This window comes from Columba livia, chromosome 10, assembly GCF_036013475.1.
Source record: "Columba livia isolate bColLiv1 breed racing homer chromosome 10, bColLiv1.pat.W.v2, whole genome shotgun sequence".
Lineage (NCBI taxonomy): Eukaryota > Metazoa > Chordata > Aves > Columbiformes > Columbidae > Columba > Columba livia.
This window is the reverse complement of record NC_088611.1, coordinates 9,957,328-9,983,030: the sequence shown is the minus strand read 5'-3', so window position 1 is coordinate 9,983,030 and position 25,703 is coordinate 9,957,328. Positions and strand designations below refer to the sequence as shown.

At 42.9% G+C, this 25,703-nt stretch overlaps 1 protein-coding gene across 16 annotated transcripts in view; it reads left to right on the top strand.

Annotated features, from left to right (window-relative positions):
- Positions 1-25,703, top strand: part of ITPR1 (inositol 1,4,5-trisphosphate receptor type 1) — a 174,398-nt gene that overhangs the window by 82,534 nt on the left and 66,161 nt on the right. For 10 of the 16 annotated variants that reach the window (XM_065074564.1, XM_065074557.1, XM_065074555.1 and 7 more), the window contains 10 exons: positions 613-864; positions 1,414-1,539; positions 2,270-2,398; positions 5,813-5,933; positions 6,579-6,763; positions 8,112-8,260; positions 9,181-9,292; positions 12,741-12,767; positions 22,880-22,915; positions 24,571-24,621. In XM_065074564.1, the coding sequence (XP_064930636.1) occupies positions 613-864; positions 1,414-1,539; positions 2,270-2,398; positions 5,813-5,933; positions 6,579-6,763; positions 8,112-8,260; positions 9,181-9,292; positions 12,741-12,767; positions 22,880-22,915; positions 24,571-24,621 (1,188 nt within the window). The remainder of the gene's footprint in view (positions 1-612; positions 865-1,413; positions 1,540-2,269; positions 2,399-5,812; positions 5,934-6,578; positions 6,764-8,111; positions 8,261-9,180; positions 9,293-12,740; positions 12,768-22,879; positions 22,916-24,570; positions 24,622-25,703) is intronic. The other 6 variants (XM_065074569.1, XM_065074567.1, XM_065074554.1 and 3 more) reach the window with 2 other exon arrangements.

Sequence of the window (25,703 nt, the reverse complement as noted above, 5' to 3'; positions counted from 1 at the left end):
CAGGTCTTGGTTTTTGCTCATTCTCCATTCCTTTGTGGAGTTATGGCAGGTCTAAACTGCTCTGAAAATCTGGCCATCTGGGTCTCAGATGTGGAGGCGATAGGAATCTTCAGTGTGTGACTTAACATGTCACTCACTAGCCTTGGAAAATTGATGATATTTGTTCAGAAGGGTGGAATTACCGAGCCCTGCAGCCCTCCCATCCGCTGTGCCCCTGGGGTGTTTCTCTGAACAAAATGCTGTGTCTCCAGCTAGCTGTATTTAAAAAGTCAGCTGAGGCAATATATGTGAAATAAAAATCACAACGGAAAGTCACAAGCTTCTTGGCACAACTTCTGTCTAAGCAGTCAGATGAACTGACTTCTGAAGTTCTTCAGCAGTTCAGAAGTGGTAAAATTCTTTAAGAGAAAGTGTCCTACTTGAGCCCTCCATCCAGTGAAGGGAGCACAAGAGGAATGCCCGGCTGCCTCGGTGGGCTGCGCTCCTTTTAAGTGTCTAAAGAATAGCAAATGGGGATTTGCACTGGAACAGTCAGCCCACAGATGAGGGGAGGATGCTGCGGGGAGATGCACGGGCTTTGATCTGCTGATGGAATATTTTATTTTCTCGTAGCTGGTGAATGCGGGAGAAGATGTCCTAGTGTTTTACAATGACAGAGCCTCCTTCCAGACTTTGGTGCAAATGATGAGATCAGAGAGGGATCGAATGGATGAAAACAGCCCACTGATGTACCACATCCACTTAGTAGAACTGCTTGCTGTGTGCACAGAAGGCAAAAATGTCTACACAGAAATAAAATGCAACTCTCTTCTTCCTTTGGATGACATTGTTAGGGTAGTAACCCACGAGGATTGCATACCTGAGGTGAGGGCTGTTTGGGGGCACTGGCCAATGTATATTTGAAATGTGCTGGCTTTGGACGAGAGATTTGATGTTACTGAGTCTGGGCTAGGAAAGGTGGTGGTACAGGTGGGACAGTAAGCTCTGAGCTGGGAAACTAGATTCCTTCCCTGAATCTGCTGTTGGCAACACCAGAAAATCTGGCTAGTTAAGTTAAATCCTTTTGTACTTCTTCCCTTGCCGTTAAAATCAAGATGTGATGCTGTACTTGCTTTGTTTTATAGGGTTCTTGAGGCAGGGAGGTTTATGGAGTATGCTGCTAACCTTGAACAGATGGTTCTGCAGAACTGGAACTCATTATTATGCTGATGTTTTGTCTGCAGTAATCCTGGTGGTTTTTTGTTGGATGATGTCTTGCTATTCATGGCATTAAATTTCACCAGTGCTTAAATAAAAGGAAGAAGCAGAATTGCAAATTATTTATATAGCAGTTTTAATGTGACGTTATATTCATTCATAACACCATTCAGGTTTTCGGGTTTTTTAATGGTAATTTTTTTTCTCTACTTTTAGGTCAAAATTGCGTACATCAATTTCTTGAATCATTGCTATGTGGACACAGAAGTAGAAATGAAAGAGATTTATACCAGTAATCATATGTGGAAGCTATTTGAGAACTTCCTGGTTGACATCTGTCGGGTAATGCTTTCTGTGTCTAGGAACTGAATTTAAAAAGCTTAAATAAACCTATTTTGTATAGAGCAGTAGGAATAAGATGTAACAGTGCATCAAGGCAATAAGTACCCTGAATACTGTGTTCCTTCAAGTATTTATGTGCCTTCTTTTCCTCATGCCTGTGGATTTCATTAGTCATATTCCATGGAACACATTAATATTTTCCTTTTATAAAGAAAAAAACAAAACCAAACCAAACCTCAGAAAAGCCCCACACCCTGCTCTTTTGTCTAATGCGTTTTTCTGTTCTGCCACCTGGCTTGCTTATTCTGGCCAGGACAGTGAGCTCCTTCCTGAGCAACAGTCAACGATCTTTGGCAGGTCAGGACAGATTTTTTCCAGGCTTGGCATTTGTTTGGCCATATGGCTTTTTGCCTGGGATTCCAAGTATTTCCCCATACGAAAGCATTACACCTCAGTCCTCCCTGCCCTACTACTTTCTTTCCTCTAAGGCACTCTGGTTTTTTTGCCCTCTCTCCTAAACATGCTGTATGCCAACACATTAAAACAGTAACTCTGTTGGGCTTCTGCTTTTGTGTATGCTGGAAATCCAGAGATCCAAGTGTCATAAATATCATTTTGCCAGGGAATTGCTGTGACTGAAACAGTGTGAAATCAAGAATTCCAGTCCATAACGCTTATTGATCTACCATGACTGAGCTGCTTCTGACCTAAGAATAAATTGTCTTTGCAGGCTTGTAACAACACCAGCGACAGAAAGCATGCTGACTCCATATTGGAGAAGTACGTTACAGAAATAGTGATGAGTATAGTCACCACCTTCTTCAGTTCCCCCTTCTCTGATCAGAGCACTACTTTGCAGGTAGGAAAATGGAGAGTGACAGGAAAGTGAAAATATGTTGCAAATGCAATTATGTTCATTCCACTTGGGTTCCATTTACCAGTTAAAAAGAAACACACGTGTTTGTAATGAGGGAGCATATATGTATTCTTTGTGACCAGGATGTTGTTTTTTCCTGTAGAAGTGGAAAGATTTCTAGATCAGAGTACAATATTTTCTAGAGAGACTGAAGTGTCTAAGTGCTCTGGTTCTCTTCTCTGTGACCTTAGATCAGAGTACAGTTGAGTAAATAAGATTCTAATTTCCTTTAAAACCAAAAACATTCCAAAAGCTGTAGTGTGTTTCATTAAGCTGAGGGGTTTTTTTGTCTTGTACAAAAGTTGGGGAAATGTGGAGGAGAAGCTTGGAACTTCTGTGAAGTGACAGAAGGTAGAAATTTCCACTGCAGAACAGTGGTGTCAGGACACTGCCCTAATGTTTGTATTGCAGCACAAAGATAACATCACTCTTTTATTCATAAATAACTTTTTGGGAGGAGTGTGGGTGGAGTGGTCAGGTGCCTGGCAGGTCTGTCAGAAGTTTGAGTATGGTAGTTGTTGAAACTTGATGCAACCGCATTGTGCCAAAGGCAGTTGTTCACAGTGCAAACTCCAGGTTTGTAATTGAATGCAACTGGCAGCAGGCTAGGAGGCGTCTGGTTCCCAAAAGTGGCCATAAAGGGCATCTGGCAACTTGACATGTCAGTTCCTCTTCAAAGAATTTACGCCAACTCTTTGGATCATGGTGCATTGCCTGGGTGACTGTAGTGCTCCAGGGAAGTGTATGTAAAACTGTGTGACTGTGCATCAGGTCAAGACTTCTTTCTGTTTAGTGTGAGCAATAATGTTCCTGCTCTTGCCCTATCGACTACCTGTATCTCTGCCCTCCTTGAGTCAGGACATGTACTTGACCTGTGTCTGGATGACCAGCCTGATCTACCAGCTGTTCAGCATCCAGTGCAGCTCTGCTTCTCGTGGGGTAGGCAGCCCTCCTTATCCAGACCAGGAGATGGGCATGCTGAAGACAACAGAGCTGTGTTTGAGATCGGCTCAAATACTCTGAAGTTGCCAAACAGTGGGCATTGCCTGTGAGGGCACAGGGAGCCACAACAACAGTGTTTGGGCTGAGCAGCTTTATTAGGGTTGTGACTTAACTCACACAAGTCCGAGCACTCCAGCAGTTGATGTTAAAATGTCAGCCCCTATTGCAATATCAGCCTCCATGCTTGTTTGTCAAAACTTAATCAAAATAAATGAGAAATTGAGTCCCAGTTAGCCTTGTCCCCCAGGGCTCTGCCCTTCTCTCTTCCTTCTGTACAGTATACCTTGGCTGTCATGTTTTTAATTGTCATCTCTGAGTGTACAGCATTTGAATGCACTTCCTTACCATCATGTTTTAGCCATCTGTAAATTTTATGTCAGCAGTTTTTCTTTAGTTTCTCAATCTCTCCCTGTCTAGCAGTATGAAGTAACGTATTTCACCTCTCTTTTACCATCACAGTTGAAAGCTCGCTCTTTGTTTTATCTTAGATTAGTATTTTCTCTACATCTCCAAGTTAAAAGCTCTGCTTCTCTCCCTTTTTCTGCCTGTCAAGACTCTTGACAATAACTGGGGACTCTCCCACATGAGCAGTATGGGCCTGCTGGACCACCAGGCTGTGGACATCACTGCTCTGGTGGGATTTTTCCCTCCCGTCTGAGATGCTGCAGGGCAGTCTGCAGCCACTGCGACCTGATGGGGTGACTGTCACCACTGTCCTTCGCGTTGCCTTTGGATTCAGTCACTCCCTGTTCTTTCTACTGCACCTTGTCATCTCATTTCTTCCCAAGCAAGCCTCTTCTTGTCTCATGCTCTTTCATGTTATGGCTTGTTCAACTTGAATTGTGCCTCCTTTGAGTCAGGACCAGCCTTGCTTGTTCAAGGAACACGTTGTGCGTCTGTCATGCAGTTCAAATAATATAAAATTAGGAGAACATAAATATGTCTTTCCAAAGAACAGCTGTCCAAAACTTTTCCTCTTTAACAAGTACTGTTTAGTCTATTTGCCACCTAAGGGTGCTGCTGCCTAAGGCTTTCCTTTGCCAGTGTAGTTGGAGGCATGTGGAACATGTAGTAAATTTCTTATGTGATTTATTAACCTAGTTTAAGCAAATTAAATGTCTTTGAAGCTTTTTAAAACTGAAAAGTCTTCAAACATGAACTGAAAGGAATATGTGGGTGGCTTAAATACAAAAGTGCAGGTATTTTCAGTGCCCTTGGAGAATGCTGTCTGCCATGCTCTTGGTGTTTGGCTTATTTCTAGAAAGGTTAATAGTTATTTGCCTTTTAGTAATTTTTGGCTCTTGAATTTTGGTTCTCCTTTTGTACATTTCATAATGGTGCTATTTGATGAATTGACCAACTAGATTTGATTATCTAATGGATTTGGCTTTTTCATCTAACTCCACTTTTTTCTTACAAGCAGGCATTAATCTTGACCAGAATAAAAGAGGTACTTTTTCACTGGTTCCTAAGTCTTGTGGGCTTTGCACTGTGGTGTAGTTCACTTAGCTGATAGACACACTACATAGCTATTACATAGGGCCTGGTGTATTCCCTCTCAATGTAGGTTCTTTTTAAATATTTGAAATACTTTTTTCTCTACAGGTAAAAGAAATTGTGTTTTACTAAATAATTACTATATTAAACAAAATAGGGAGTTTTGGTCACTGTTGTTGGGATGTTGCAAAGATGAAAGACCAGAGCTCATGTGCATGTGTGTGTTGGAGTAGCTCACCTGTCTTTAGTGGAAGATCACTTTGTGAAATACAGGCTGAAAACCACACCTTAATTTTGGCTGTTCCATAGCAGCTGTGGTGTTTACCACTAACTACTGCCTGTGCTCAAAGTTACAAACATACAGCTGGTTTCTGCAGTAAATTAGACACCAGCTAATAATACTTGAAATTATGAGTTTTCAGCTCTGGAGCGGTGCTCTCATTTAGCCAAGAGCAAAGTCCCATTTACCTGTGGACTATTGAGTCAGCTACTGGTCAATGCTAAAAGAAGAATCTCTGTCTGCCAGGTTTGCTGATAACTCTGATTAAAAAGATGAAGATGACTACTTATTTCCTTTGCTTAGTCAGGCTTCAATTACTGAGGCTTTGCGCTTTAGAAGCTATTTAATGTTTCCCTTCCAGCCTTCGTTCCCACCCTTTCCATTCAGTTGCTGATTGTGTGGCAGATACGCTGTCTACAACATGAAGTTGCCTAACAAGTGGATGCAGACCAGTTAGAAATGACTGGTGTGCAGAGTCACGGCCTAAGCTAGTAACTGGTATTACGTCAAGGTGATGCTGATACATTTCAATATAGCGTGACGAGTTTGATTTTCTGCTCTTTAACCCTGTGTTCCAGACTCGCCAGCCTGTGTTTGTACAGTTGCTGCAAGGCGTGTTCAGAGTGTACCACTGCAACTGGTTAATGCCGAGCCAAAAGGCATCGGTGGAGAGCTGCATTCGGGTCCTCTCAGATGTAGGTAAGAAATGGGTGTAATCACAACTAACTGCTGCAGACATGGTCATCCAGTATTTGCTCCTTACATGTCATCCTTCCAAAAAGAAACTGCAGTTTGTTTCCCACAGGTGCCACTTGCAGATGACTCGGAGCCAAGGCATAGTACAAAGGCAGAGTCACGCTGATAGATTGTCATGGTTGAGCAATAGGTGTTGTCACTGTAACCTGAAGTGCTTTCTCCATTTAACCTCAAAACTCTCTGCAGTCCTGTTGATCTGCAGCAGGGAAATAGTTCCATGTCACTCCTCTCAGTAATTTGCTTCTCTTATAGTAGCAAGAAGAGTAATTTGTACTGGCTATGAGGCCAAATTCTGTTGGATGGATGTACACGTGTGTTAGCAGGAGATGTTGGGAGTGTGTGTGTGTGAGGACAGATTCTTACTCCCATGCTTTGAAGACAGTTAACAGCTCTGAGGTGTGAAAGCCTTTAAATATAATGCTGTGGAGAGGTCTGGCCCATCACACAGGGACTGAGCGTTGCGTTGCTTAAAACACACACAAAGGCGATTGTAGAAGGAATTGCAGGTAGAGTTTGTGCCTTGCTCTTGCATTGGTTGTAATACACAGGCTGAAGGGGTCAGTTCTTACTAACTTCTGCTTGTTGCAGCGAAAAGCCGTGCAATTGCAATTCCTGTAGACTTGGACAGTCAGGTCAACAATCTCTTCCTGAAATCCCACAACATTGTCCAGAAGACTGCAATGAATTGGCGAATGACAGCAAGGAATGCTGCCCGCAGAGATTCGGTGCTTGCCGCCTCCAGGGATTATCGAAACATAATTGAAAGATTACAGGTGAGTACACAGCACCCCTTCCTTCTTTGATAAGCACTTACTCACGTGCCTATACAGAAGGAGTTAACTTAGAGCAACATTTGGGAGTGAATTAACTAGTCAAAATACCACATGGTAATCAAGTTAGCTGGTGCTGCATATAATAACACTGTAATACTATACATAAAATCAAATGTAAACCATTGTCTTGAGACAGGTAATTGAATGTGCATGACCAAGAGGTGTAGAAGGACTCATCCTATAGAAGATGTTGGTATTTGAAGGCTGTGGTACTTAAAGTATTTGTGTTCCACCATTAGTAATATTTCTTTGATAAGACCAGACTTTTTCATCATCACAGCCTTCCAGACTCTGCCAGTGCTTTGCGCCTTGTACACCAAAACTCTCAGTAGGATGGAAGGTGCCACAGCCCTTCCCGGAAACCAGGGCAGGCTTTGAAATAAATGTATATGTGTCGGTTCATTGTGAACCAGTTGCAGCCACAGTCATTCCCTGAAGCCAAGTGTGTGCATTCCCATACTATTTTTGCCAAAATAGCTATTTAAACGTAATACTTCATGTTAGAAATAGAGACTGGTGTGTTATAGCTATGTTCTATGTTCAGATCTGTAGACAGTTCAATAAGACCTCTTTTATACCAAATGAAATTCATCATCTTGAATGACACCTTTATCCTTTGAAGATGCATTCTCTGGTCAAAAGCTTTTTCTGGCAAACAGTTCTAACTAACTTTATGTAAACTTATATTATGTAATGTAAAAACACTGCCCAACCCAGTCCCATTGAAACAGCTTCTCCCTCTTTATCCATTCCTGTGTCTATTTGTCCATTTCAATTTGATTAAACTTCCTCTCTGGCTTCTTAGGTGTCCTGGTACTTTCTGCTTGTGTAAGTATTAGGACAAATGTAGTTTCATTTTTAAGGTAGCTACAGCTTTCCAAACATTGAGGAAAAGGGGAATAATTTTATTTTTGCACAATTTTAATGGTAATGTTTTTAGTTTGTTCTTGTAAGCATAAATAGCCTGATCATTATGAAAGCTTCAGTGCAGCTATGAATCTGTGTTTTTCTCTTTCTTGTATATCAAAAAGAGCACCTACAAAGATGGGGGAAGGCAGGGCACCTAAGTAATCTGGGAGACTGCTAGAAATCAGGGCTTCCCTTTTAAAAATAACTATTAAACAATAAAACTGAAAGTCTTATCTGACCAAACTCTGAGGTCTTTAGTTTATTCAGGGAGGACAGACCTAATTCTCCTCCCCCTTTTTTGTGACTTGTAAAATTAATTTGCCTATAAATTTATATGTATTTAATGTTTGTTTAAAATATTGATGTGGTTATATTCTAGGACATAGTATCAGCTTTAGAGGATCGCCTGCGTCCTCTTGTCCAGGCAGAGCTGTCAGTACTGGTAGATGTGCTTCACAGGCCTGAGCTGCTCTTCCCAGAGAACACGGACGCAAGGAGGAAATGTGAGAGCGGAGGTTTCATTTGCAAGTAGGTTGTCTTGAAGTCTGGCTTACTGAGAGGGTTTTTGTTATGTTTTGCTTTTTCCCAAGCCCTGTGGAACTGTGTCCTCTTGCCCAGCTTGGTAAATACTTGATATACTTGGAAATACTTGTAAAGCACAGTATTCTGTGATACGGTAAATGCAATTTGTCCTTGGGGTGGGGGTGAGGTGGAATGAGGAAGGGCTGCTTGGTATGCTCTCACAGCTAATGCTTAAAAATGTCAGTATTTACTGCAGAATACAAGTGTCTTGAACAGCAGCATAAATGAGTAAAAAAATGCTTGAGCTGATCCCTGTTATTTGATACCTGCCTTCAACCCTAGTAATGTCTAGAAGGTACTTGATCTTGTAGCACTTAGTGCTGGGCAAGCACGTTAGAGTCAGTTGTTATCACGTGCATCACCTAACACAGATACTGCCCACATTTAAGGGAAGGAAAAGGAAATATTGCAAGGTCATTTAGAGGGCATTTCAGAGCAGAATCCAGCTTCTCAGATCACCTCCTGGAAGGGGCGGATTATCTACAGAGTTTATGGAAAATAGGTACCTGAGTAAGTAACAAAGTGGTATGTGGAATAGTTTTCTTTCTTACTGTGAAATGCTTATTCTGGAGGACCATCGGGTCCTAAATCCCACTGCCTCTTCCCCTCAGTCCTTTCTGCCTGTAGTCAGAGAGCTGGATCTCCTGTCCTCCTGCCCAGCGTCTGCGTTTTCCTTCACAGCTTCATTCAAGCCCTTGGGAGCCGGATCAATGTTGCTCTTGAGGGAAAGTTCCTGGGATGGTTGTATAGTGGTGTGATAGTAAAACTTCTTTGTAGCCTAAACCAGTTAAGGTAGCCATGTATATCTTATCTCATTTTTAGAATATTAGCACTAAAACAACCTGTGATTGATTGGTTATTTTCAGGTTAATAAAGCATACAAAACAGCTCCTAGAGGAGAATGAGGAGAAACTATGTATTAAAGTATTACAGACGCTCAGGGAAATGATGACCAAAGATAGAGGCTATGGAGAAAAGGTAACGTAGTTTACAGTTCATAATTCTTTGTTAAAGAGTCTTTATTGTTCAGTAAAGGAAAATAAAATTCTCGCTCTTTCAAGCTGTGTTTTGTATGTGTAAGCACTTCTGTACTGGATCAGGAACAAAACATTTTTAGTCAACTAATAACTTCAAATATAATTTGAAAGGTAAGCTTGTTTCTGTTGCTTTTCTACTTCAGACTTGCAAGTTTAATTCCTGTGGTTGCTGGCACTGTAAAAATGTCTAATTTTGTTAACTTTTTACGAAGGCCCTAACCTCTTTATCTGTTCTCTGAGTCTAGGTGACTCTTCATCGGGTCATATAACCTTGCATCAAGGGGATATTCTGTACTTTTGTTTTATTTTATATACATCTGAGTCATCATCTTGTTGTGAATTATAGATGGAAACTGTCTGTACATGCACCCATGTGTTTTTTTCTTTCTTTCCTACATACAACTCTTTTGTCTTGTTGAGAAGAATAATTTTCTGTATGTGCGGACCTATTCTCTATTTGCATCAGAAGCATGTGTCTATGCCTGTATATTTGTGTACCTAGACATTCCTACAGTCAGTCTCAAATCCGAGTCTAAGGTATCTCAAGCATTTTTAAGCAACCCAGGTTATTGCCATGCCACGCTGTAGGTGCACAGCCAGTATAGCCTGCAGTGAGCATGCTCACAAGTGATTGTGAATTGGCTCTTGGGACTGGTGGAAGCAGTGATGTGAAACTGGGAGTCCATGCCCGGGAGCAGACAGTGTTTCATATCCAATTCTCACTTGCAGTGGGGTTTAAAGTTGTTGCATAGTACTAGATTCACAGCACAAAAAGGCAAAATTTTTAGAGGTAAGACAGTTTCATAATAATACTTGTTTATCGCTGTAGCTGCAGCCACAAGTGAGTGAGATGCTCTGAAGACAGAGGAGCCGGTAGCATTGCTGGACCCGCTGGGATGTGGCACAGGACCCCTGCTGTCACTAGCCAGGCTGGGCACGGGGACACAGGAGCAGGACGTTGTGCTCTTTTGCCCATCCAGCAAGAGACAAGCACTTGTACAGCAGGGCACGGGGACCCAGAGGTGGGAGAGCAAACACAGCAGGAGGCTGCACACGTGTGGGGGCTGTTACCAAGCACACCCAGAGCACGCAGCAGGAGACACCCAGGAAAACACCCGAAGGGCAGGGACGGCCACAGCGGTGCTTGGTGCCATGTCAGGAATGCTCTGCCCACGTGCTGCTCCCACCTCTGGGCTGTCACCGGTCCAGCCCCGCTCCCGGACGCTGCTGCTGTTGCTTTGCTCCACACCTGCAGTCCTACCTGGGAGTTTTTTTCACTTTCTAGTAGCAGGGTTTTTTTATTGAATTCATTGACTGTGGGAGAATGGCCTCATCAACTGCAAGAAAGAGGTGTATAAATAAGGGATGAGAAAGGGAGCAGAGGAAGTAGGGAACGGCAGCAACTGCTGCTTTCAACCCACTTGTACCACATTGTCTTTTTCTGCTCAAGTGGCAGTAGCTTGTGCTGGGTCATAACAGCACAAGGTGAAACCCTGTGGAGACCTTCTGGCTTCTTAAGGTCCCTTTACTCATTTATCTGCAATACTAATACCAGTCTGATCTGGAAGAGGACTAGTTGGAGCCTGCAGAAGTTAGTCTGTTACTTCAAAAGGGAGTTGGGCTAGATGATACTTTTTAGCGAGAGTATAGCGTTGATATTTCTGTTGCCCAAAACTGGGGACGTAGAAGATTCATTGCAATCATAGATTGCATTTTACACTTTGTTAACACACCAGTGTATATTCTTCTGTTTAAAAACAGCCAAGAGAGACTGTCCAAGGTCACCTTTAAGGAAAGATGGATGAGATAACACTACATATGCTATGCACCAACAGAACCCAAATGAGAGTTTTGAGGGTCTTTTTTCTTTTAAATACAATATGCCACTTACAGATTTTTCTAAAATTAATTTCCAGGAGTTTTTTTAGACTTTATATGGCCAAATTGGGTAAAACAGTATTTCTACAAGATACCACTAATATACCTTGCACCATTCAGACTGTGGAGAACCCCACAAGATTCTATAAAGTCTTCAAAGTGTAGAAAATGCATTAATTTCTGAAACAGATCAGTTACATAATGCAAGAGGAGAATATGCTTGTCTGTGAAGTGGATTTCCGAATATGAAAAAGCAGCTGATTGCTTACAGATAGACTGCTAGTAGTAGTAGAACGGATTTTACTGTCGGGCTGTCAGAAGTGCAGTCATATTTATTCTTCCTTGTGACTCATATAACTGTATTTAGTCACCACTTAAAAGGCAATACTTTTTATTTTAAAAGTCATCCTGGAGTGCAACGAAAACAAACAAACAAAACAAAAAAAAAAAAGGAAAAAAACCACTATGCACCCATTCTAAATACAGCAGTCCCTGCGTACTTAAAAGTGGCAAAACTTATTCTTGTGACCAGCGCATCACTCAGACAAGCAATATTGCTTGTAGGTCAGATGTTCACAGAATTGACAGCAGTCACTTCCAAGTAGCGTTCAGCAGCAGAGTGCCATGGAAGTTTTGGCATTGTGTGTGGTTTTGCTGTCATACCATGTGGTGCTCTCTGGAACAATCTGATTTATAGAACAGTTGTATTCATCCTCTCACACTTAATCTTCCAGCACAAATAATAAAAGCGCCACACCCTCCTGGCCTGTCCGCTTGTCCCTTCTGGCATTGGGAAGCATCGTGAGGATGCAGTGCTGTCTGCTCCCATTAGCAAGGGCCTTCATTAGGCAGCTGGGATTCCTCTGCAGCATGCAAAACCCGTGGTGAGAACACAGATGTACAGAAGCTTGTGGGAAGGCTCAAAGTTTTACATATTGCTAAAGACTCCTTGTCTTGGCAGGCGCTCAGGCTGCTCAGTGATGGGGAGCATACTGTGGTATAGTTAATAGGCAGAAAACTTTACTGCATTGACAGTGTAGGCTAGACCCAAGTTTTTTACTTTGCTGAAACATGCCATTCATACACGTCTGTCTGGGTGCCTACCAGATGATTAGCCTCAGTTCTGCAGGACTTAGATTTAAAAACTCCATTTCTCTCCCCATACTGGAAATCCAGGCTCTGCTCTCCTGCTGCTGCTCACAGCTCACGCCACTGATGACTCTTCTGCCCAAGGGTGAAGTTCTTGGCTCCCGGTCAGCCTGCCTGTGTGGTTTGTCACTTGGCACAGGAACAAAGCCAGGGTGCATCCTGCCTCCAGAGCAGGGCTGGTTCCCTGACCCACCACATCCCAGGGCTTGCAGATGTTACTCATGCCGACTATAAAATATTCACTGTGTTGGATTGCAGCATTAAAGTGTTAAATGATTTATAAGATACTAACATGAAATTTATTTGTAATTTCTCTTACTAATGCTTGCTTTCAATTCTTCCCCTTCTTTCTTTTCTGGCAGATTACCATTGAATTGGATAATGCTGAGGTTTTAATTTTATTTATTTTCTACAGTGTTGTTTCTATGGTGTTTGTTTTATGAGTAGCCCTGTGAATCTGTCCTGTTGTCTCTTTAGTACTGAGCTTTCCGATTTGTATGCCTGTGTCAGTTAATTAATTGAGTTTTCAGTCTACTGTGTGTCTATGCTGGGAATAGTTACCATAACTAATTCCGTATCTCATGCCTTGGAATATTAGTCCAAATGCGGTTATTACTTCTGGCAGTCAGCAATCAATCCCATACCATTGTAGATCCCGTGATGTTCAGAATGGAGTGCCTTTGGGGATCAACTACCACAAGCACCACTAAAATGTCAGCATTTAGCACTCAGCTGCAATTACCACATCATTGGGGAACTGGCTCTTTCAGCAAAACTAAGTAGTGAGGTTTAATGGTGTTTGTGCAGAAGTTGGCAGAACCTGCCCAAAGGCAGCTGGAGAAGACCTTGGTGAGATGTCTCCCCTTGCTGACACTCACATCCCACACTGTTGCTGGCTTTACCAAAAAAGGTGACAGTCAGGCAATTCATCAGAGCATCTCGCTGTCCTTCCTCTTTCTTCTTAGGCAAGGTTTGGTGTATAAAGGCATGTAAAACGTTCAGATGTGTTGTGAAAGCGATGTGGTGTAACCCTATGAAAATTACTGTCTTCTGAAGCTATTTCTGCATGAGAAGTTTCCTACCTTTAAAGATGGCTCTTCAGTTGTCAGTGCAACATCCCGGGTTGCATTTGTGCTGTATGTAGCTGTTTTATAGACAGAACAGCAGAATATGAGTGAGGCCTTTCAGTTTAACTGAAATGAAGCTTTCTAAGGACTTTAAAAGCGGCATGTCTGGTTCTGGCACCAGTGCAGGGGGTGGCGGGAGCTGAGCTGTCGCTGCTGCTGCAGCTTCCTCATCCAGCTCAAAAAAACCCCGCATGTGGGTGCTAAATTTGAGATTCTTTTTGCATAAATGTATAATACTGAGAAAGTGATTGACTGGCACCTTATTTTACTGAAATACCAGGAAAAAAAAAAGAAATATTTTCCTTTCTGTGCTTTGTTTCCTACATTTTCTCCCAAGCCAGCCTTTTATTTGGAACTAAGTTTAACCACTTAAAATGCTTTGGATATTACTGCTCTTTATTCATTAGAGTAGATAATGAAATACACTTATAAATTGGTTTTGTAGAACTTGTTAATTTTGATGCTGATCAGCTGAATTCACCTGGATAAATGTCATTCTGAAAACCAAATAATATTTGGGGACCTTGCCTGTTGAAATGGGTTTTAAATCTAAACTGTTGGTCACAAAAGTAGACCAAAACAAATGTACACATTGCCCAGGGCTGGTCTGGGGCATCATCTCCTTTCAGCAGGGCTTTTAAGGGAGGCAGGGAGTGGAATTTTTTGCAGGAACAAACCGGAGTTGCTGCTCTTTTGATTTGTTTTTAACCTGGGCTCTGGCTGGGATGCTCAGGCCCCTGCTGTGCCGTGGGTTGGTGCTGTCACCATCGTCCCCCTCTCCAGGCTGGAGCAAAAGGTCCAGCCAGGGTCTGAGATAGTTTTCTTAAGAAAACTCATGAGCCTCCCATCACTAGTTTCATCTTCAACAAAAAGCCCTTTATCAGAAAATCCTCAGCTGAAGCTACTTGGAGTAGTGATGATTCTGTTTGTTGGTGGGAATTTTCTGCTCTTCACGTGTCCTTCCCGTGAGTGCACACAGAAGATGGCTAATGGGTGGGATGTACACAGAGGAGGGGAGTTCGGCTTTGGTCTGCAGAACAGCGTTTTGTGCGACACAAATCCATGTACTGCACGGCCGTCACCTCTGACCTGTGCGAGCATGAGACATTTCAGGTGCATCTCCAACCTTCACACTAACCTTGCAGTATTACGTAGCCATGGAGGTGCTGTAGTGTCTAACCTCTGGTGCAATTATCTTTCTCTTTTTTTATAAACCAAGATTTTTTTTTTCCTCCCTCTTACCATGGGAGTGCACACCAGCATTGTGCTCTGTCTTTGGAAAGCACATGAATGTCTCCATCAGATGCTAGACCCCTTAGATTGTGTGGCACTGCAGCTTCCCAGAACAGCATATATATATATATATATATATATACACACACATACATAATTTTATCTTGGAGAAACTTCAGACAAACTTAAATTGTTTAATTGCAAATTAAGTCGTAATATGAAACTCTTTCCCCTTCAGTTTCTGGCTGTTAAATGCTGTCTTTGCCAGTAATAAATCAGCTAGAGTGTGTGGAGCAATTTAGGATTTGGTCTGGAGGCTGCAAGGAGGAACTTTGTTGCTCCTCAGTGGAGGAGCTGCGCGGAGGGAGCAGGTGTGTTTATAACCATGGGCAATGAGCACTGGCTCCATGTGGAAAAGGAGTTGGACGGAGTTTGAACTGTGGAGAAGTAGCAAAGGAAATCCTGGGGTTTCCTTTTTCTTCCCCCCCCCCTTGTCAATCCTGGAAACTGTAAACATTTAAGGCAAAGACTACTACTAGTTACTCCTTTATTAATAAAATTATTAACTCTCTGTCAAATTTTACACATTTTATTTTTTCTGACCAGCCAAAATGCTTTTTATTGCCTTAAGGTAAAACTCTATTATAGAGCAACTGTCTTATGGCATGATTTCATAGTATTTATGTAATTGTATACATAAGTAGATTTATATATATATATCAGTTGTTTACTGTGAGGTAATTTCAGTGCATGGTGTGTCCAAACAAGAAAATACATTAAAGATCCCAGGAGGTCCATGCATTTGTTACTGCAAGCAGCGATAGAAAATCAGCATTCCAGTCCCCCTTAATGTTTTTGTGAGTGAAGAAAGGGAGTGCCCTTGAGCTGGGTGAATAGTGCTGGAATTCACCTCATGGTAGGAAATCCCCCGCAGAACAGGAAGGATGGTGAAGGATGATGAACCGACCCCTGTGAACCAGCCGAGCCCGGGGGGTGGCTGGAGCGTTCGGCTGCTGGGGAGGGAGGGGATGGCCAGGATGGTTTAATCCTGCCGGCCCAGTTCTCGTGCATTCTATTGAGGGGTTCATCTGGAATTCCCTTTTTGTTGGAAATGATGGACAGGAAGGAGCTGTAGTTTTCTGAGAAGCAGCAATGTAGTGTGGTATTTGTTTTAAACATCTATTGCTAGAGTCTGAGGGCCGTGATCTGGTCTGGCAGAAATGTGGTGTATTTTTCTTGTAGGTGTTATTTTGAACTCTGCAGCATGTGGCAGGATTTGTGGAAAAGGTTTTTCTCTGGAGACAGAAATTAGGATACAGTTACAATGAGAGTCATCTTGCAGTAGTTCTGAAATAGGGACTGCATAAGACCAGTATTAAAACAAAGAGCAGAAAAGCTATCTTGAAAGATGGATAAAAAGCACGACTTATTTTGATAGAAAACCAAAACCATCAGAAACTGTAAGGCATTTTGCACCTTACTCACAACACGGTTCTGTTGGGTTTTGTCCTGGTCTTGGGGAGCTGTGTGCTCAGAGCTTGTCGTTCTGTTTGCAGTGTGACTCCCATTTCTCGGGGGCTCTCCTGCAGCACTGGGCGGGCGTTGGGAGCTGAAGTGGTCTGACCTGAGCTGAAGCGCTGCAGAGGGTGCTCTTAGCATGGGCCCTGTGTTTCTCAAGTAATAAAGTAGAAACCCCCACTGGCATGTTGCCTATAAAAGCCCTTGGGCTGAGTATCTTTCCATCTTACTGGGCTGGAACTGCTCTAATCCTGTTCATGATGGAGTTGGTGACAATGCTGGTCTCTTGGAGGAGCGGTTCAGGACCAAACTAAATTTGCCTCAAGTGCCATCAAGTCTGAATCTTCACACAACGGTGATAACTAAACCCCAGTTGTAATTAGACACAACAGCTTAATTCACTTTTTAGTGGGTTGAGGATTAAATGAAAAGTCCTGGCAAGATACAAATGCAGATTTTATGGTGTTGCACAACCGAGGTCGACATGGTGAGTTCCACCATGGGTTCCCTGTGGTCCAGGACCGCTCAATCAGCTCGGCTCCCTCCCCGCTGAGGCATTTCTGTTTGTGTACAATCTTCCCATCCGCTCTCCTGGATCTCCATAGGTGTTTGGGGACATCGTGGCCCAGTTTCCACCTGCAGTGCGAGTCTTGGGCACCAAAATGCACGTGTCCTAGAGAAACACTAGTATTTCATGGATTAAAAAGCAGAGAAGTCAGTGCTGACCTGCAGGTGGCATGCTCAGGATGCTGAATGCAGCTGGGAGATGTCCTACTTTTTTTTTCCCTTGTCCTGTTTCCCTCCTCCCAGCCACATTGCAGTGAGCGGCTCCGCTGGGCACCTGCCAACATTCAAGCAGCAGTTACATAAGAACAGCTTTTTTTCCTGGAATTTCGGCCCGCTGCTGATGTGTGACCTTCAGCGGTAATTGCCAATAAACATGGTGGAGATGTTTACAGTCTCCGCGGGCCGTGCCGGGGCTGCGGGCCCCCGGGGCTGCCGTGCCGCTGGGGCTGCCAGCGCTTCCCGTGACCAGCGGGCCCGTCCTGATGGGTTTGGATGTTATTTTTTGGGGTGAAGAGGGGGTGCTCTGCTGCTTACCCCCCACAGGGCTGGTGGGGCCCTGGGCAGGGGCCGGCAAACCCCAAAATGACCCAATCCAGCAAAACTCTAAAAGAACCCAGAGTTTCCCATGTACTTATTTAGTCCTTTTTAGGATTTGAAGTGAAAAAAATGAATTAAAGAAAAGACCAGGTTTTTTGTTGTTGGGGTTTTTCCATCTTTATTCAGCAATGACATTTATGCAGCTGATAAAATGGTATCCAGCAAAATACACCTGCAGACCCACTCCATGTAGTTTTGGGTTGTCAGTTTTGTTTTGTTTTTTTTTCACCTCTTCACTTTGGTCTTGAGGTTTCAAGCGGGTGAAAAGGGAACTGAAAACCTTGGTTCAGGGGGTTGACTGAGGTAACTTCAGTGCTCTTTATCAATGATAAACTAGAACTGTGGCAGCTGAGCAAGGTGCAAAATATGTGCTATTTTATGCATCTTCTGATTGGAATTGGAAAATTTATTAACCTCTTAAGCACTGGAGAGATGCACTTATATTTTCCTTGTAGAGAGAGCTTATTCCATAGTCATTTCTGTTGTGTGTTTTGCACTGAGCGCTTCACTTGTTATGTCTCAAGCAGAGGAAATGCAGGCTCTCATAAATTTTTGTGGGCTGCCTTATATTTTTTTCCCTTCAGAAATCCCGATATTTGGACTGGTTTTATTGCATGAACTGGAATTGGTGAGCTTTTTGGAAAAGGAGAGTGGAACATTTCTTATAGTTATTTGTAACAAAAAAAAAAAAGTTTAAAATCTTTGCAATATCTTATTAGTTAATTAAAACTGCTACTTGTAAAATGTGTAGTGAAGATAGTTCTCACTATATTCAGATCTTGTAAAACACCTGCAAGATTGAGGATTTAAAGAGAAGCAAGTGATTGCACTCCCATCTAAGGTCAGTGACATATTGGAGACTGAGGTCTCTAACTCCAGGAAAGCCCCAGCCCAAGGAAAACATGCTTTCTCAGCTGAAACCTCTGGAAAATGAGAGCAGGCGCTCCCGTAGGCAGAGCTCAGTGACCTTTCCTGCAGGCACTGACGGCCCTGACGCCAGATTTCCCACCTCATCGTCTGGCAGCACATAAAGTCTCTGCAAATTCCCTGAGATAAAGGGGCAGGGGTGGAAGTTTAGCCGCATCCCTGACCTGGGTATGCACCGAGGGCGTGTCCACATGTGGTTTCTGCTCCATCACGTGCTGGTGGGAGGCAGGGAATGCCCCTGCCCCCCAGAAATCAAAAATCCTTTGTGTCTTTTGCGAGGGCTGGGTGAGCTGCACAGCTTGGAGGAGCCTGTGCCAGGACAAGGTTCTGCTCTGCGTCTCCTGCTGCCTCTTAACGTATGGAGGTGTGAGATCCTCCATCCCTAAAAATACCCTGCTCGGGAACTTTGGTGCAGGTCTGTTACAATGGCAAACTGTAACGTGGGAAGTTTGTCAAAGCAGTTCTGTGCTCTTAGTTCCCAGTTATTCCTCTCTGCCCTGAAACTTATCCATAGCAAGTCAAATGTGTTTTTTGACGAACACCTACATATCATCTGCAGAGGCTACAAACTTCCTATCCGAATTTTTTCTCAGTTCTGCAAGGTAACAGTATTTGCCTTACAAAGGAGATTTGGCAAGCAGGTAACCTCTGTGGAGTTTTCTGGTGTTATTGAAGGGTTATGAAGGGCAGCACCCCAATTTGTGCTCCTATTCTGTTGTCATGGGTCAGTCTGGGTGGTGCTTCTGCTGTGTGTCTTTCAAGTAAGAGTTATACTGAGTGTATTTCACAGAGAAAAGAGGAGAAATTTAGTAAAGGGAAGAAAAAGTAGAAAGGGACTTCCAGGAATGTGTCTAAACAGCCAGTCCCCCTGGAATTCAGCTGCTCTGGAGATGGTAGTGCAGGAGCCGAGGCAGAGAGCAGGGGTTTCAGAATAACATATGTCTGAGATCTTCACTGTATTTCTTTGCATCTGGATATACAACCAAGCTACCAAAAGCTTAATGTGATCTTTGGCTAACTGACTCTGGAGTTGTGTTTTTCCCCTTTTTATTTCCTTCTCTATGCCAGATCTCTCCCCCCACCACCCCGATAATTAGCTACCATATGCATGGAGTTGGGTTGGTTCCTGAATTCACAGATTTCAGGACCAGAAGGGATCACTCAGTAATTTAACCTGACTTCCTGCACAGCACAGGGCATCTCATTTCTCACCATTGCTTCTCTAATGAGCCAAATCAATTTAGTTTGACTAAGCTTCTTCAAAATGCTCAGTGTAGATCCTGAAGACCTTGCAGGACAGGCATCTGTTTACTGTTGCCTTGCACCACCTTTGTATCCTTTCTAGATACTGATCGGGAAACAACCTAAAGGAGATGTGGTAGTTTGGAAAATGCCATCAGTCTGTGGACTTGGTCACCTCTCAGTCCTTTGAACTTGGAGATGGCGGGAAGTGGTGGTTTGTGTTTTAAGTGGGCTGGTCTGTCCATTATTGTGTCAAAATTCCAAAGTTTGGTGAGGTGAAGAGAAGAGGATCAGGTTTTTGAAAGTGTTCATACATGTGTGCTCACGCAAACGTGGGTTTTTCTGATAAGGTTATTTCCCACCCGTTTGTAACATTACAATAGGAGATGTTTTCAGTCCTGTTTTGCTCAAGCTGCTATCTGGAGCAGACTCAGTCTGTGAACTGGAATCTCCACCTGCCTTTTAAGTGCATTTTGAGCAATTTCAGCACTCAATGTTCTGAATGTTTGCTACACAGGTAAGCTTAAAAGAAATTTAAAAAGTTAAAAAGAAAGAGAGAAAGGCAATCCTGAGGCTTTAAACCTGAATGAAAATATTCCTGCATTTCCTCAAACCATTTCCACTTTCTCTGCAGTGCTAGTTGTTTGAATTTTCTGTGAAAGGCAGAATTTGTTAACTTTCATCTTGTTTGCTATTTTGAAAGCAAATGAAAATAAAACTTTCACACTTTACTCAAAACCATAAAGGAAAATAACTGAAACCCCTTCCATGTCTCATGAGATATAATGAGTTCACTCTTGAGCTGTCACTTGCTTTGGTGGTTTTTGAGGTGGATACTTCCACCGTTGAGTCAGATAAAGACCATGCTGGGAAACATGTAGTCTGTGTTGGGGAAATGGCTGCTAGAGACATTACGGTCACCAACAGGTCAAAGAAATTGTAATTCTCCTATTACAGCTAATGATGAGTGGTTTATTTGCCAGCCTTGCGGGAACAGAAATTTCAAAGGAAGAAGAGGTTTTGCACAGCAAGTTGAAAGGAATTCTTGCTGCTGCTGCTAGAAGAAAGTAAAGATGTTGTGTTCTTGTCTGCCCCTGCCACCCCCTGCATTCCCGTTTGAAAGCTGGCCACTGTGTCCATGGCGCTCACCCGGCTGCTGATAGTGAAGAGTCTCAGTATTGCACAAACTTGCCCCTGCCCCGCAAAGCATCACTTTTCTTCTGGTGGAGAGCTGAGGTACACAGAGACACAAGAAATCCAGCGAAGTTACTACTTTACTATGCTCTCCCACCCTATTCAATCCTTCGTGTACAGTGTAGGCTAATAGTTTGCGGTTGCAGCACACAGGATAGTGCAAAATGTGGCACAGTAGCTATAGCTCAGTAATTCTTTGCTATTTAACCAGTTTTTACTCAAAGAATGACAATTTAAGTATTTGGAGTTTATATTCTTACTGAAAGATTTCTGAAGGCCGTGCTTATTTGGAATGATCCATCCAAGCATTGCCAAGGGTGCTTTTGCTTGCAGATGAGTTTGTGGGGCTGGTTCTAACATGCTGATCTATTTATATGTGCTGTCTGTGCTACAGCGGGAAGGCACAGGAATTTGCTAGCTAGAATATATACTTTATCCTTCTCCAATTAAGTTGGAAAGATCAAACTAATTTCATGCTGATTCTTCATCTGTGCTGGTTTTTAGCCCCAAAATGTACACATATGTTTGATTAAGATGGGGCCATGTTATAAGCCCAGGAATAAGGAAGCTTTCATTTGGAATCCAAAGTCCAGTCTGTTATCTTGCGGCAGTCATGTCCACTTGACCCGCCAGCTTCAGTTTCTTCTTGCCTGGGAGGAAAGTACCTGGTTTCCCTTGCGGGGTAATATGCACCATCTCCATGCTGCTGTTGAGTGCTGCTGTGACTACATAAGGATTGAGGAATTTTTTGCTTTACTCTGAAGCAAGTTGTTCAGACAGTGTCTGCGATCAGAACAATGTGCCCGGACTCCCTAATGACTCGATGCGGTGTTTCCAGTGTCCAGCCTCCAGCAGCGAGGCTGTACAGGAACTCTGTGTTCCTCTGCATAAATGAGGTTCTTCCTGTTAACTTCTGGTCCTCTGCCTTAAATACTCCCTGCCTCAATTTGGCCAAGAGAGAAATGGTTTGCATGCTTGTGAAGTTTCCAAGAGTGGTGACAATGCAAGGAAACGGTGTACCAAAGGCCATGTGAATTAGCCAGGAGGAAAGTCCGTTAGGAGAATAACGGAGAACGGTTCTTCCTTGCCAAGGAGCCCCTGCCCACAGAGCAGCGCAGGGGAAGCTCTTGCTCCTCTGGCTCCTTCTTGGGAAGTGGAGTCTCTCCATATTTAGACTTCTGAATCTCATTGCCTTTCTCTCCTTTTGCTTTGCCTTTCCTAGGCTGCAGCAGATACCGGGTTAAAATACGATGGTTGCTTGCCAGCTTTTGCTTGATTTGTCTGTCTAGTTCGTGTGCCCTCTAGGCAGACACGGACAATGAGTGGCTGACTTAATTTGGTATTACTGTATCGTCCCTGTCTTATTTCTTAGTGTCTGTTTCTGAGAAGTTAAATCAATTTACCCGCAATTAAGTAGGCAGCTTCGTTTGAATGTTTAGGTCTCTGTTGTATGTCTAAACTCTACTAGATAAAAGTTGCTCGTCTTCATCTGTTCCAATGTGATGATCAGCATTTTAAATTTGAAAAGCTGTCACCATTAAGCCTATTATTCCATTGCTTATGTTTGGTGCTGTATCACATATCTTTTATCTTGTGAAAAGTATGTTTATAGATGACAACCCAATGAACGCATTTTTTAAACTAACAGTATAAGGCTGCTGTCTCTGTGTGACATGTCACCCTGCTTCCTCCTCCTCCTCCTCCTCCCCACTGGGCATGGGGGAGCCGCCTTCACCCCCTGCGAGCTGCAGATCCCAGGCGCGGGGTCCGAGCAGGTTGCCCAAAAGCGCATCCCTGCACCGCAGGCCTGGGGGCATCTGCAGCTCAAGCTTTTTGCTTGTGCCTCTGTGTTCATGCAAAGTAGTTTGGGATGTTCAAAGGATACCTGCTAAATTTCCAAAATGTAGCCCTTTTAGGAGCAAGGTGGGTGGGCGGGAGGGCGTAAACAGTAATTATGACTATAATTCATTTGCGATGATTCAGCTAAGTCGAGTGCTTTGCTAGCTACCTTCCCCTACGTGTTGACCACTAGATTTCTGTTGGGATGAAAGATTCTTAAAGAATGACTAATTTTTCTGCATTTTACTTTCAACTAGCTGCCGCAACCGCCAGAAACGGAAAGCTCTGTAGAGGTGTGTCGCCCACCTATATTTGTACAACAGGCAAATATTGGTGTTTGGAAGTAGTCCTGGTGGAGTGTCTTGTTGGTTTTAAAAAAAAACCCTGTGAAATGTGTGTTCCTGCGTGGTGTTAGACCGTGAAAAATACATAGACTTGTTGAAGTGGTTTAATCCAATACAGCATCAGCATGACAATAGTCCAAAATTATATCAAAGTATGTAAACCAGTCCCAAATCTACATTCCTGGACAAAGTAAGGAACTCAAGGGCCAAGTGTTTTAACCCGTCCAAGGTAGTGCTGATCTTGCAGCCATTTCCTTTAGCTTTTGAGGGAGGCAGTGTTTGAAAAGTCTCCTCTCAAATCCTCCTATCTTAGCAAAATGAGACATCATTTGTCTGGCTCCTAATACAGAATTTTATTTTCCCTTGGTCTCACATGTTATAAAAACTTTGATAAGGAAGTGGAGGTGTCAAAAGAAGTTGGTGGAAGCTTCATAATCCTAGAGCAACTGGGTGTCCTGGTTAAAAAGCCACAGTGGAACAGCTAATGGTCACTTCACACCTTCAAGGTTACTAACTCTGTAGTTAATTGGATATGCAGGCACATGTCCTTTATGAGATACCCCACTATCACTTTGCATAAGACAGATTATTTACTGAAATGAGGACATAAGAATTTAAGATATCTCAAATTCTTTTGAAATTAATGGGACATCCAGAGATGCCATTGGCAGATTGTACAACTGGGTGCTATACCACCACAAATCTAACTGAAACATGGAAGCCTAAATCTAGAACAGTGGCAATTCTCTGAGCTGTATGAATATGAAGGTGATAAATATGTTGTGAAACCGTGGAAAAACTGTAGTTTGTGGTTGTTTAGACCTTTGTATTTGTAATTTTTGTGGAATAGTGTTTAAATGTAAACTGAAACTCTGAGTGGTCATAGAATGCATTTGAGATCTTTGGGAGATGGACCTATCTGAAACCAGGAGCCCTCTATAAAGTGGTCATTCCTACACGTTTTCAGAATGCTGTAAAGCAGGAAAAGTGCGGCATACTTCAAGTTTGCAAAGTGGAAGTTCCATTCCTGAAAATTAATATCTGAAATAAAAGAGAGATTTGATTTGAAAACTTTTGAGTGCCAAGGGACATTGTTCAGTGAAACCCCATGTGGCATTGGGATGGAAATCCCATAGGTGTTGTCAGAGTCTCCGCAGTCTCAAAAGAGCTTCCCTGACCACGGTCAGACGTGTTGAAGCACCTACACGTCCCCCACAAGTGTGTGCATAGTGGGACGGGGTGGTTGTGTGTGTGTGTCTGTGTATCTGTGTGCATGGGCATGCATGGTTCAGGTTGTTCAAAACTTCTCTGTGTTACTGGGAACTGTAAAGTGAGGCAGACTTGGTGTTTTCTTTAAATCCATGCGGATGCGTTGGCACACGTGCATGCCATGGGGGTCTGCTGGAGGGCGGCAGGGCAGACGGGTTAAGTACTGCCAGAGCTAATTGCGGGCAGATGTTCTGTTTAGATAGCTTGTCAGTCGATCTTCCTCACCTCCTCCCTTGCTTTCAGCTGTGACTTCCCTTAATTTTTTCCATGAGTACAAAGATGTTAGTGTCTCTTTAGTGTTTTTCTGCTTTAAAACGAAATTTCTGCATGTGCAGCAGGAGCTTGATCAAAGTCTACCACAGAGGCAACTGGAGGATCATAGAAGGGTATGTACAGCAGTCAAGCACCTTCAGAACTAATCTTCTACCTTTTCCTTTTAAACAGTGAAGCGTTAAGTCATGTAAGAAACTTATGTGGTTAACTGCTTACTGTCGGTCTCTTGGAAAACCTGAAAAGATCAGCCACGCTTACAAAATGAGGTGCTGGAGCAGCTTCTTTTGGATTAAATGGAAGGAGCAAGTGCTTGGCTGCTCTGAATTAAGCCTCAGATCTTGGTCTAGTCTGTTCACACTTTCAAAGAACTCCCCTTTGATGATCACACAATTACGAAGTGAGATTAATCAGTGGTGGTGGAGTTTGCCTGCTTTGGCCACACCTCCCCCTTTCTAAACAGCCAAGCTGCAAAATCAGCATCATTAATCCGTTGCTTGATTTCTTCTGCTCTTGTAGCTGGGACCAAAATAGCAGCGATGTGTAACTGCTCCACTCTTAAATATTATTATTAAAGATTCTCTGTTTTAAAGGTTGTAACAGGTTTTTGATTAACACCAAACTGTGTGTTGCATCTGCTTTACTGATACATGTTCAATAGTGTTTGTATACCACTTCCTGTTAGTTTACCTTGACGGTGAATGCAGATGAAACTGAATGCTGTTGGGTGTTTGGTTTTTTTTTTCTAGGTAGCATATTTGATTTTTCTTATTGCAGCCAAACATCTGATATTTGTTTGCATACCGTACGCATCAAAGTGGTGTACAACAGTAACATGATGGTTAAAGAACTGTTCTGGAGCCAAGCATCGCAGCTGAATTAATTATAACATTTCTTAAATATCACTTATTTTTTTCTCTCCTCTACTTTGATCACATACTCATATACTTGTTAGCTAACACAGTGGGTTTGAATAATTTTGTAGGAAACAAAGCTTTTCTTCCCAGTTAGAATCTGAAATGCTGGTGAATGCAGTTTGCCAGACCTGCAAAACCGTTGATCAGCACACTTTCAGACTAGAAATAACAAATGCTTGATATGTGTTCCCACTTGTATTTTCTGGTTGTTTGTCCTGTTTGGGATACACTACTCCTATAGACAGCAGAGGTGCTGCAGGTCTGGCCTTGGAGCAGCAGGT